The 13,236-nt window shown below is 43.4% G+C and overlaps 1 protein-coding gene across 8 annotated transcripts in view; it reads left to right on the top strand.

Moving 5' to 3' along the window:
* SEPTIN6 (septin 6) overlaps window positions 1–13,236 on the top strand; it is a 68,470-nt gene that overhangs the window by 16,648 nt on the left and 38,586 nt on the right. For all 8 annotated transcript variants that reach the window (XM_028522262.1, XM_036016843.1, XM_028522266.2 and 5 more), the window contains exon 3: window positions 6,537–6,732. In XM_028522262.1, the coding sequence (XP_028378063.1) occupies window positions 6,537–6,732 (196 nt within the window). The remainder of the gene's footprint in view (window positions 1–6,536; window positions 6,733–13,236) is intronic.

The following is a 13,236-nucleotide window of genomic DNA, read 5'->3' as shown; positions in this document are numbered from 1 at the left end:
TCTAATGAAGTTGTTTCAAATGAAGTTAAAGACTACTAAGCGCTAGTACAGCCATCCTCCAGAAAAAAAAACAAACAAACGAACTTTTTGGCCAACCCAATATGTGCTTCACGGAATTTTATATCATGGGACTTAGAGTCCAGATCTAGGTTGTTAATTCATCAAATGCTAGAAATCCTCTGATGATTATGGTTAGTTGCCATTAGGAGAAGGATACAAAATACATAGAAGTCCTGGTGATTGACATCAAGATTAAATGCTATTACATCTAATATTAGCACTGCCAAATCTCTCCAATCTTTGGCTGGTGGCCAACTTAGTTTACATAACATTTGATTACTGAAAATTTCCACACAAACATATTGGATTCTGTTGGCATTCCTCCCAGAGCTCTCTATGACCTACCTATACTGGAGTTAAGAAAATGAGAAGTGAAATGACACACTCACACCAAGCAACCTTTCAACCAATTACGTGGGCCAGTAAAGCGTTAGGAGGGAGGCCATGGAAATTAGAATAGCTCTCTGAAGGCAGGCATGTAGGGTAGTTGGACATGCCAGTCACAGGCTCCCGTCTGGACCAGAGAAAGGGGCAGCCAAGCTCATGGCAAAGCAAGTGGGAGGAATAGTAAAGCCCTGTCCTTGAGTTCCTGCCCAGGCATTGTACAGCCACGACTGCTCCAGTGTGCACCTGCTGGGATAGTCTTACTCAGCTGCCTGGGACAGACCCCCCGAGAGGGGAGTGGTAGGAAGGAGACTCATCCCCTGTCACCCTGTCTCTTTCTTTCCTGTCATGTCAAGTTTCAGAAAGTGGCTGCCCTGGTAGCTCCCCTCTTAGCCCTGTAAGTACAACCATTCAATGCAGTAGCCTGAACTGGTTTAATTTCATTCTTCATCCCTGATCCAAAAAAGCCTACAACTCATGCATTCTACTACTCTATGTCTGTGCTTGCAACCCTGTCATTGCTCAGAGAGCCCACAATTTGGGCCAAGGTCACAAGCAGTTTAGAGTGGCTCTAAGGCTGCAATCTTGGCGTAGCCATAGGCTCGGTCCTGCTGCTGACTTGGCGAAGGGTTTGTAGCTTGGCTGCTGAAGGTGATCTTTGCTCTCCCAGGATTTTCAGTGACCGTGATTTCATGCCGGTCTACCGCCTGTGCATAACTGTCAGGTTTACTCCTTTAATGACTGTTTGGGCATAGAATATGTTCCCTGAAGGAATTTTCTTTTCTTTTCTAATAGGGCATTTTAAGTGTAAAATTATGGTAGCACTAGCTTCCATTATTAAGAGACCTAGGCTATTTTTGGCACAGTATTATTTATCCTGGTGCTGGACTGCTGAGCATTAGGCTCAAGCCCAGCACACCGGGTACCTGGCATGTATATGTACATGTGTGCACGTGTGCATGTTAGGATTGGGAGAGGGAATTTTTACCAATACAGAGCTGCATTGATACGTCAGGGTACCAATAAATGGCACCCACAATGATTGTTTTTAGAGGGCTAGGCACATGGGTGTGAGCATATTATGACTCCTCTTCAATACCCTAGATTCTCTAGGGTTGATGATAATTACTGAGTAGGGTGAGGTTCACCTGCCCCCATAAAAGTAAAGTATTTACTAGTTACTTAGCTTTGGAAATGGTTAGGATCTCATGAGCCTAGATACAGTGCAGGAGGCCTCAGAGGAGCCACCAGAGCTAGCAGCACAAATGCTCTGCTGCAGAAGAGCCCCAAAGAGCCTCAGCTCTCCAAATGTGCCAGCAACAGCGATTCCTGTGAGGAACACAAAGGGTCATAATGATAATATTTACTTTGAAGCTGCTCAGGATTCCAGGCGCAACTGGGCTCTGTTGAACTTGGAAAAAAACATACAAGAGAAGCAGGATTGAGGTTCACTAAATGAGGACAGGAAGGGCAGCTAAACATTCTATCAAGGTCAGGGGTCGATTGGGAAAGGCATCTGCTCACCTAAGACAGGCTGCCAGCAGTGCTGGTGTGCTGGTCAGTGTCTCACAATCTGCTCTCGGGGAAAAAAATTGCCATGGTTTGCAATTTGCTGATATCCGTAGTGTCATTACTTCCACCATAGCTGGGTTTTTGCTGCCAACCTGATGTCACTGCACATGGGCTTGGGAAGAGCTGCAGGAAGCTGGGCGAGCCCGCTTCAGCATAGCAGTTGCCAGGTCTCTGCAAGATCAGGAAAGAGAAGGCAAGGTCACCGAGCCAGGTACAACCTTGTCCCTGTCCATAGGTTCCCTTGGCCAACTGGAGTTCCTGGCGAGTTTCCTTTTGGACACCTCCCTTTTGAATTGAGAAACGTTTCTCTTGGGTTTATTCCCAAGCACCATTTGGAGCTGGAAGAGACTTTAGCTCCATGTGACTGTGAACTATACCATGTGAACAGGGATTGGGGCTGTCTTGTTCACTGCTGTATCCCTAACCCCTAAAACTGTGCTCGGCTCTTTTTAGAGGCTTTGTAAATATTTGCTGAATGACCAAATGAACGAACATATTATGTCTGTGGGATGCTCTAGAGCATATTGATTATAAACATGGGCTCCATTGTCAAACTGCTTTGATTCACATGCTGATTCTGCCACTTACTACTTGACCAGTTACTTTGTTTACATTATATAGATGAGGAAGGTAAGGCACAGAGAGGTTGAGAATGGGAACAAATGCACACAGCTAGGAAGTGGCTTGGTTAACCTGTCTGTAAATTAAGAACGAATCATGGTATCTACCTCTTAGGCTTATTTGGGGAGTTAGATAAGGAAATATGAAGTATTTACAGTAGTGCCTGGCACCTAGTGAGTGCTCCATAAATGATAGCTATTATTATTGTTATTCTAACTTGCTCATTTTATGGCCAAGGAGACTGGAGCCCAGAGAGGGGAAAGGGCTCTGCTCATGTCACACAGTCATTTAGTGACAACCTGACTGGCACTCTACATTTCATCACTGCAAGGACTTCATTGCACAAGGAGCCAGAGAACACAAATATTAACAGCAGGTGAGGAAGAGGGCTAAGCTTTTCTTTGTTATAGTGATTTTTTAAAAAGATTTTATTTATCTCACTTTTAACAGGATCCTACTCAACAGAAGAAAAAAAGCAAGCAAAATATAACCAGAGACATTGAAATTAAGAACAATCTGACAGTAACCAGAGGGGAGCAGGGAGGGGATAACTGGGGAAAGGATTTTCAGGAACAACTATAAAGAACACATGAACAGAACCAAGGAGGAGAGTGGGAGCAAGGGAAGGAGGTGGGGATGGCTGGGGTGGGGGGGAGTGGTGGGGAGAAAAGACAGACAACTGTAATTGAACAACAATAAAATAATTTAAAAAATAAATTATTTATTTACTTTTAGAGAGAGGGGAAGGGAGAAAGAAAGGGACAGACTGCATCAAAGTGTGGTTGCCTCTCATCTGCCCCCTACTGGGGACCTGTCCAGCAACCCAGGCATGTGCCCTGATTGCAAATCAAACTGGTGACCTTTTGGTTCGCAGGCCAGAGCTCAATCCACTGAGCCACACCAGCCAGGGCTGTTATAGTGATTTTTAACTCAGGGACAGAGGTCAACACTGGACTATCCCAGGGAGTATAGTTTGGAAAGGCATATTTCATAGTACATGTTTTAAAATGAAATTATTATTTTAAGTAATCTGATGTTTCCAGAATGCTGTCTGCACTAAGCACAGTGAGTTGAAATCCTCCTGGATGGTGGTGATGACTTAAAAAGGGTTAAGGAACCCTGCTCCATTGTGAGGAGGCAGGAGGAGAGAAATTGACCCCTAGGGACTCCTCAGGTTTCCTGCTGGAATCTAATTACCAAGTCCCCACCTTCCTGCAGGCATGTGGAATCTGCTGACCTGATCTGAATTAGGCCCACCCTCCCACTCAATGCTCAGCTCAGGGCAGCATGGGCGGGGGACAGCATCCTAGGCTCAGGCTGGGCCTGTGCCAGCCATTGTGAGAGAGTGCCCACCTTACAGCGCCCACCCCTTAGGCTCCACATACATGGGAAGCTGGAATGGCAGCACTCAGTAGCCATTCATTGGATGAGCTCACTTGATTTTCTGCCCTCTTCTCACATTTTGTTTATCATGATTCCCTAGATACCCGCAGGTTCTTTGCTTCCAGATATTTGTCATTGGACATTTAGTTTCCACAGCCCTTTTGTGCTGGCAGGCATTTGGATGGTCATTTTCCTTACTGCCCTGCCCTGTAGGCGGGCCACTAGTTCTTCAGCTGTGCAAACAGGGTGGGCCCTTCGCCCTGCAGTCCTGCTCCTGAGGCCTGTGTGAGCTTGTCCTGGGCACTCTCTGGAGTACGGGAAGCTGTCCCCTCCCCTGTTGTCGGAGAATCCTTAGGATCAGAGAGCCAGGTCTGGGTGCTGGGGAGGCAGGGCCTGCCACTCTCTAGTTGCTGCAGGGCATTCAGGAATGCACAAGGAAAATTCATTTGGTGTCTTCAAAGACAGGCTGAAATGTAGCTTGAACTTCAGTGCCCAGAGGGAAGGCAGGTCAGGGTGAGGGAGTTACCCTTGTGTTTCCACCTTAGAGATGTTGGCCTCCTTTGCAGTTAGCTGCACCCCCACCTTGGGCGAGGAGGGGGTGATACATTCCATTGCTTGGCCAAGTCTGTCACCTCCCATTGCAAAGGCCTCACCTCACCAAATTTTTCTTGGGACCCAAATGCTTCCTGTTCTTTAGGGAGGAACTAAGGGGCCTCTTCTGGGAGAATCTTTGCTGCTGATAGGTATAACAGACCCTGGCTGGAAACATGATCTGTGAGAGGAACCATATTCCTGCACCTTGACAATCAACCCCATTAGTCAAACCTGGCTGTGCACTTGGGCTGGGGGGCCAGGCAGCTGGCGGAATTGAATGTTCTTGTTCTCTCTCGGCAGTCTCTCCACACACAGGCGCTCTCATCATCAACAGATATTTTTAAAAGCACCTCCTGCATTCATAGCTCATTTTTTGAGAGAAAAGAGGCATGGACCATCCAAAGCTAGACACACCCAGAGGGTGGAGAGCAGACGGATCAATCGCAGTTATTGGTTGTGAAGCTCTAGCCCTAGGCCTAAGTTGCGAATGTGTGTTGTCAGTCACAGGGGGATCTGCCAGCTCAGGATTTGCCCAGTGCAAACCCACTCTTGAATGTAAAGACAGTTGACACTTACATCTGAAGGGTTGGGAGGGGGAGGGGAGAAGAGAGGTGATAATAGAAGAATGGCAGGGTAGTCTAGTTACTCAAAGGGCAATTCAAAGTAATTCACTGCTGAACCTTGTATTCCTGAATCCCTTGGGGTGGGATGGGGACCTAGATATAGTCTGTATCCAAGGAAATTGTAAGCACTATAGCCATTGTAAGTGGCTATAGTGCCCAGCTCAACTTGTGGCCTCACATCTGGTAGCTGAGTCCAGCGCCACCAGCTTCCCTCCAGCCTCTTCATTCCGTGAACACTCCTTGGCTTATGGCAGTGGCTTGGCATCCCTTAGATCTTTCAGAAATAACCTCCCCAGACTGGCACCAGTCCTCCACAGCCCTTCCTCCACTTGTCTCCGTGGTGTGAAAGTTAAGACTTTTGAAATTCCAATGGTTTAACTTATTGGTACCCTACAGCCTGTCAGTTAAACAAACAAATGACTGGTTTGTTTGAAATTTAAGGGGAAGAATAATTTGTGGCCTGCTATTTTCCCTCCTTATTAGCTACAAATGGTCTCACTGGCTGCTCAGGCCCCTGGGAGGACAAGCTGAGAGCCACATCGGCTCCCCGCTGGGACAGCATTCAGGCGTCTGCAGAGCCCTGTCTGGTCCTGGCATCGAGGTGACATAGGGACTGAGGGGATATTTATTTGATGACAGACTGCTGTCCCCCACCTTTAAAATTTTAAATAAACCTTTAATTTTCATTACAAAAGCTATTCATGTTCCTCATAGAAAATTTGGAAAATACACAAAAGCACAAAGAAAGAAATGAAAAGTACATATAACCCCACCACTCTGACACAACGGTTAGTAGGACTATATTGTTTTCCTCCCAGGCCTTTTCTAGGCATAACTCTACCTCTCCATCATTGTCTGTAACAGTTCTTTTTCTAACTATAAAAGCAATGCAAGAGGAAAAAGGACTCATGGACATGGGCAACAGTGTGGTGATTGCTGGCGGGGAGTGGGGTATAAGGGGACTAAAAGGTAATGGAAAAAATACAATACAGATTAAATAAAAATTGCAAAAACCCCAGTGCATACTAAATTTTCAAATAACAAGAGGAATAATAGGACAATTACCCCAATTCCACTATCCTGGGATGATTATTGCTAATATGTTGGTGCAATTCCTTTCAGTTTTTTTTTTTTTTTTTCATTTAACTGAGATCACACAGTCCATACTTCTATATGCTCTGCACTCAGTGTCTTATCATGTACATTTTCCCACATCAATGAATATGCATCTAAAACATGATGTGAATGGTTTCACGGTCACTGTGTGAATGGACCATAATTTATCCTTTTGCTTTTCAGGAGAGACAGGTTTGGGCAAGTCCACCCTCATGGACACCCTGTTCAACACCAAGTTCGAGGGGGAGCCAGCCACCCACACACAGCCAGGTGTCCAGCTTCGGTCTAATACCTATGACCTCCAAGAGAGCAATGTGGGGCTAAAGCTCACAATCGTAAGCACAGTGGGCTTTGGGGACCAGATCAACAAGGAGGACAGGTAAGGAAGGTGGTAGGGTGGGGAGGCTGGTGGGAGGCCACGGGCAATAGCTCACCACAACGATCTTGGAGAGACCGTAGATGTCAAGGTCCTGCCTAGACCTTCTCTCAAGAGGGTGAGGGCAGACAGTAGATCCCTTATAAATGCCACCTCCGCCCAGGGTCCCTATCTAAAGCAACTGCTCTACTGTACATGTTTTGCCAAAAGCAGGCATATCTTTCTAGTATACACCCGTGATGTCTCCGTTGCATTCAGCAGACATTTATTGAGCTCCTGCCTTGTGTCAGGTGCTGCTGTGCTCTGACGATCTGAAAAGGAATGACTTTGTCTCTGCCCTTCACATGCACACAGGAAATACTGGTTTCAAACAAAGCAGTTCCATTGAGAGTGATACGCTCTGTAAAGGGCAGGATACAAAGAGGTAAAGGACAGATTACAATGAGACCATAAAGGAGAGGACACTTGATTCCATGTGGGGAGGTCAGGGAAGCCTTCACAGAGGAGGTGTCCACTGAGCTAGCCCTTGAACGGCAGGGAGGGAAGGGCATTCCAGGCAAAGGTAACTGGTTGTACAAAGGCAAGGAGATGTGGAAGACTATGGCATGTTCTAGGGAATGGAAGGTTGCTCCGTTTGGCCAGACCAGGAGCAGAATTACTGTGAATCTAACGAAACTTAAGCCCTAGTGCTCTCACTTTCACAGGCCTCTTTCTAGGCCCTGTAACTAATTTTTAGTCATAATGCTATATTATCTTTCTTGGAGGGTCCTTCAAATTGTGTAAGCCTAACACTCCACAAAACTTGGGTCTGCCCCTGGGCTAGTGCTTGGAGTAAACTTACACAAGTACTAGCTCAGGGAAAAGTGAGGGAGATGAGCCCGAAAAGATAGCAAGAGCCAACTCCTGGAGGGATTTATAGAATGTGCAAGTGTGGAGCCACTGAAAGGTTTTGAGAATAGAATGATATCTGATTGGCTTTTGAAGAAGGTACTTTGAGATAGACTGGGGAGTATGAAGATCAGCTAGGAGACTATTGGACCAGTTGGACTAGGCCACAGGTAAATCCGGTGCTGAGGTAAGGGTGAGGGGACAGATTTGATAAATATTAAGTAGGTAGAATCAACAAGACTTTGGAGTAAGGTTATGAAAGCTCAGAAAAATCTGCAATGAGGCCCATATTTTCAGCTTCGGAGAATAGACAAATGGTGGTAGCATTCAGGAAGAGAGGATAAGAAAACCAGCTTTGACAGGAATCTGCTCTGTTTTGAACATGTTGAGTTTGAGTTGTCAATGGACCATACAGAGACACGATGACCTTCAGAGAGATGCAACTGAATATACAGGGTTACAGGTCAGGAAAGGGTCTGGGAGGGAAATAGGGATTTGTGTTAAGGTGTGGGTGATAAGTCCCAACCGTGGACACATGTAAGATCACCTAGAGATCAGAGTTGAGCGAGGTGAACACCAGGCAAAAGACAAAAACCTTGTGATGCTAGGTCAGCAATAGGAGGAAAAGACATGCTAAAGAGAGAACAGGAGTAAGCAGAGAGGTAGGAGGGGGTCCAAAGTGTTTCAGAATGGTGTGTGAACGATGGGTGAAGAGAGCTCAGGGATTAGGATGTGATGTGGGCTGGGGCCAGGGATGGGGTTGAGGGTCAGGCTCCATCTGCATTTAAACTGGAAGTCACGTGGTTACCACACGTGCTCATCCAGGAAAAGCCATTCATCATTTTGAGCGAAGTATCTACTCAATTCTCGGAGGATTCTCCTGCTTCTTAGATGAACTCTATCCCAAATTATCTTATTTGTCCCTTAAAGTTACAATAGCCGTACTCATTTCCTTATAGTGAATATATTTAGCTTCTTAAAAGTTGAACTTATTTCTGTTATCCATTTGAAATTCTAAACAAAGGACACCTCTGCTTTTTATGAGCTTGTTTTTTAAACTATCTTATTGTTATTCTATTACCGTTGTCCCCATTTTGCCCTCTTTGCCCTCGTCCTCTCAGCCCACCCCTTCTCTGCTCCCATAGTCAGTCCCCACCATGTTGTCCGTGTCCGTGGGTCATTCATACATGTTCTTTCACTAGTCCCTTCCCCGTTTCCACCCTTTCCCCCCTCCCTCCTCCCCTCTGGTCACTGTCAGTTTGTTCTTCATTTCCATGTCTCTGGTTCTATTTTGCTCACTTGTTTGTTTTGTTGATTAGGTTCCTGTTAAAGGTGAGGTCATATGGTATTTGTCTTTCACCACCTGGCTTATTTCGCTTAGCATAATGCTTTCCAGTTCTATCTGTGCTGGTTTTTTAAAAAAAATACTTTTGAATTTTATTGTTGTTCAAATACAGTTTTCTGCCTTTTCTCCCCACCCCTCCCCTCCTGGTGCTTGTTTTTTTTTGTTCTAATCTTGGTTGAGAATGAGTTAGACCCTTAGGGAAGGGGATATTTGGGACACAATATGAGTGCCTAGTCTGAGTTACATGTTGCTCAGGATCTCCTCGGTTAAATTTCTCTCAGTTCTCAGTTACATACATTCAGCATATATAAAATTGGAAAACACGGTGGTGTTTTCCACCGTGGAAAACTTGATGGTGGTTTGGGACTGAATTTATACAGCCTCTTAGAGGCTAATTTACTCCCATTACATTGGTAACATCCTTGTTTTTTCTCATTATAAATATGATATATATTCATACAAAATAAAATAAGTCCCCCTTATCTATTGTTTTGCTTTCCATGGTTTCAGTTGCCTGCAGTCAACCATGGTCTGAAAATATTAAATAGAAAATTCCAGAAATAATCAACTCATAAGTTTTTTTAAGATTTTATTTATTTTCAGAGAGAGGAAGGGAGGGAGAAAGAGAGGGAGAAAAACATCTTGGACCTGGCCTGCAACCCAGGCATGTGCCCTAACTGGACTCGAACTGACAACTTTTTAGTTCATAGGCCAGTACTCAATCCACTTAGCTATACCAGACAGGGTGCAATTCACATTTTGACATTGCACACTGTTCTCAGTACCATGATAGAATCTTGCATTACTCCACTCTATGCTGCCTGGATTACATCATCCCTTTGTCCAGGGTATCTATGCTGTACATGTTATCCTCCCATTTGTCACTTGGTAGCTGTCTTGGTGATGAAATTGCGTATCACAGTATCGCCATGCTTATGTTCAAGTAATCCTTATTTTACTTAATAATGACCCCAAAACACAAGAATAGGGATGCTGGCAATTTGGATATGCCAAAGAGAAGCTTTGTAAAGTGTTTATAAGTGAAAACATGAGTACAGTATAATATACAGTACTGGAACATATTTTGAGAGAGAGACATCATATTCGCATGACTTTTTATTGTACTATAATATAATTGTTTCATTTTATTCTTAACTTAATCTTTTACTGTGCTTAATTTATAAATTAAACTTTATCACAGGTATGTACGTATAGGAAAACACATAGTCTGTGTAAGGTTCGGTATTATCTGTGGTTTTATGCATCCGCTGGGGTTTTGGAATGTATTCCCTGTGGATAAGGGAGAACTACTGTAATAAAAACTTAAAGAAGTAGAAATGGAGTGCCTCCCTGAAACTGGGCTGGGGAGCAGAGGTGGAGTAAGCTTCAGGGATTTGTAAAAAAACAAAACAAAACAAAAACAAAAACAAACAAACCAAAAAACCCACAAGATTTTCCTCCATACTGACAGGGCCATTTGGGCATAAAACAATGCCAGTGCAGCTACATGGAAACAGGGCATTAGAATACCTGCTTTCCTCAGGGTAGTGAGATACTGAGGGTAGAAGAGCAGTGATGAAGGACATATCCTGGAGAAGGCCACCACTGAAAGGATGTTAGAGCAAAAGGATTCCAAGAGGGATACAGAAGGACTGGCAGGAAAGGGGCATACTCACGAACTTAGGCTTTGGTCTCAGACAGATCTGTTTAAAATCCCATTTTGCCTCTATGAGCCCAGGGAATTTGGAAAAGTGTTTTTGTTCCAATTTTAGCACCAGTGCTGCTGGATTGTCCCTTGTGGTTCTTACGATTGAAAGACACCCTGAGCTCTAACCACCAGGAAACTTTGGTGGGGGAAAGGTTTATTATTCACAGATCCTGGAAAGCACATGACACAGTGAGCTCGCAGGTACAGCAGAGAGAGATAGCACGTGGGCCTGGAGTTCTGCTTGGATTAGGTTGAAGCTGCAGGGCTAAGGTTTTGTGGGCTCACTCTTTATTGGTGAATTTAAAACACAAAGGCAAGAATTTGAAGTGGGGGAAGGGAAAAATCTAGTGGTCCAAAAGTTCAGTTATGGAAATCAGCCAAGATCCCTTAAAACAAAGGAGCTTGGGGTGGGGGTGAGGGGGATTCTGATTCTTTAAATAGCTGGCGATGTGCTTTATTCAGACAGCCGACTTTCAAGTGGATGCCTCTTTGAAGTGGATACTTTGGCAATAGGAGCTTAAGTCAGGCACTTAATTTACAAGAAAGATAAAATGGAACAGTCAGGCTTACATCACAATAATACAAATTCTCTTGTTTCAGTTTTCACATCTGTAAACTGGAGGTGATGATAATACTACCAGCTACCCTAGAAGGTTGTGGTGAGGCACAGTTGATATGCATGATTTATGAAACGCTTAAACAGGTCTTACCCCTATGGCTCAGTTGGTTGGGCCTTATCCCACAAAATGAAAGGTTGCTGGTTCTGTCAGGGGATGTTTCTCTTCCTCTTTTTCTCCCTTCCCCTACCTCTAAAAATAAATAAATAAGATCTTGTAAAAAAAGAAAAGCTTACATGAACAACAGTGTGGCAATTGACTGTGGGAGCCCGGGCGTGGGCTGGGGTGGGTGGAGGAGGGCAAAGGGGGAAAAATTGGGACAACTGTAATAGAATAACAATAATTTTTTTTAAACAAGAAAAGCTTAAACAGTGCCTGGCACAGAGTAACTAATGAACTGAACATATTGTTATGATCATGACTTTTATTGGTAGAAGAATCAATGGAGAGTTGGATCATGTAGTGTATGGGAAGAAATGATAAATGGTGTTTGGGATGTTAGAGATTGAAAAATAGCCATTGGGTGTGGCAACAGAAGGTCATTAACATATTTAGGAATAATAATTCCAGAGAAATTGTTGGTAGAAGCTAGACTGCCTCAAGTGAATGGGAGGTAAGGAAGTGAAGGCACCCAAATAACAAAGAGAAAAGTGAACCCAAGATCAAAGTCATGATTCTATGAGAATTTAGCATAAATAAATCAAAAGGGAAAGAGTTGACTATTGAAGAAAATGTGCTGGGAAAGTAGGCCATCCGTTAGGAAAAAATAAGACGGACCCTCCCACACAAATACCATTCACAAAAATAGATTCCAGTTGGATTAAAAACAACTTCTAAAAATATAAGGAAAAATATAGGGGATTTTTTTTTAACTTTGGGAGTTTAGAAGGCTTTTCTAATTGTAGCACAAAATCCAAGTCGTAGAAGAAAAGACTGACAAATTCAAATTCATTAAAACAAACAAAACCCCTTTGTATATTGAAAGATGACATAAAACTAAAAACAAACTACAGATGGGGACAAAACATTTGCAACCTATATCACAGACAAAGGATTTTTTCTAAAATGTAAAAATGTTTTTACAATTCAATGAGAAATTAACTGGTCATTGCCAGAAGGGAACTATAAATGGCCAATCAACATGAAATAATGCTCTCATTCGACTTCATCAATGAATAGGGAAATGCACAATGAAACACCAATTTTTTTTATCCATTAGATTTGCAAAAATTAAAGATAAAAATATAGCCATTGACACCAGATATTTTCATTCATTTTGCTGTGAGTGTAAATTGATGCAGATTTTTAAAAAAATATTTTATTTTATTTATTTTTAGAGAGGGGAAGGGGAGGGAAATAGGGAGAGAAACATCAGTGTGTGGTTGCCTCCTGTGTGTCCCCTACCAGGAACCTGGCCTGCAACCCAGGCATGTGCCCTACTGGGAATCGAACCTGTGACCCTTTGGTTCGCAGGCCAGCGCTCATCCCACTGAGCCACATTAGCCAGGGCTGATGCAGATTTTTTTAGGGCTAATTTGGCAGTATCCATTGAAATATAAAATGAGAATACCTTATGATCCCGCAGTTCCACTTTTAGGTGAACAGCCTAGAGAAACAATTGCACGTGTTCATGAAAAGCATATAGAAAAGATGTTTACTGTAACATTTGTTATGGGATTTTAAAAAATTAAACAGTCTAAATTTCTACCAGTAGAACAACTAAATGAGCTATGGTAAAACCATACCATAGAATTACATCTGGCAGTTTAAAATAATCAGGTAGATCTATGTGTATTCATGTAAACATATTGTTAAATGAAAAAAGAAGTTGCAGGATGATATGATCATGATACCGTTTGTGTAAATCTGCCCCTTCCCAATACAACAACAAACATTTCTTTCTCTCTCTCTGTCTCTCCATATGTGTGTGTGTGTGCATAAAAAAGGTA

Source organism: Phyllostomus discolor, chromosome X, assembly GCF_004126475.2.
Source record: "Phyllostomus discolor isolate MPI-MPIP mPhyDis1 chromosome X, mPhyDis1.pri.v3, whole genome shotgun sequence".
Lineage (NCBI taxonomy): Eukaryota > Metazoa > Chordata > Mammalia > Chiroptera > Phyllostomidae > Phyllostomus > Phyllostomus discolor.
Note: the sequence above shows the minus strand (reverse complement) of the source record. Positions and strands in the feature narration are given on the sequence as shown.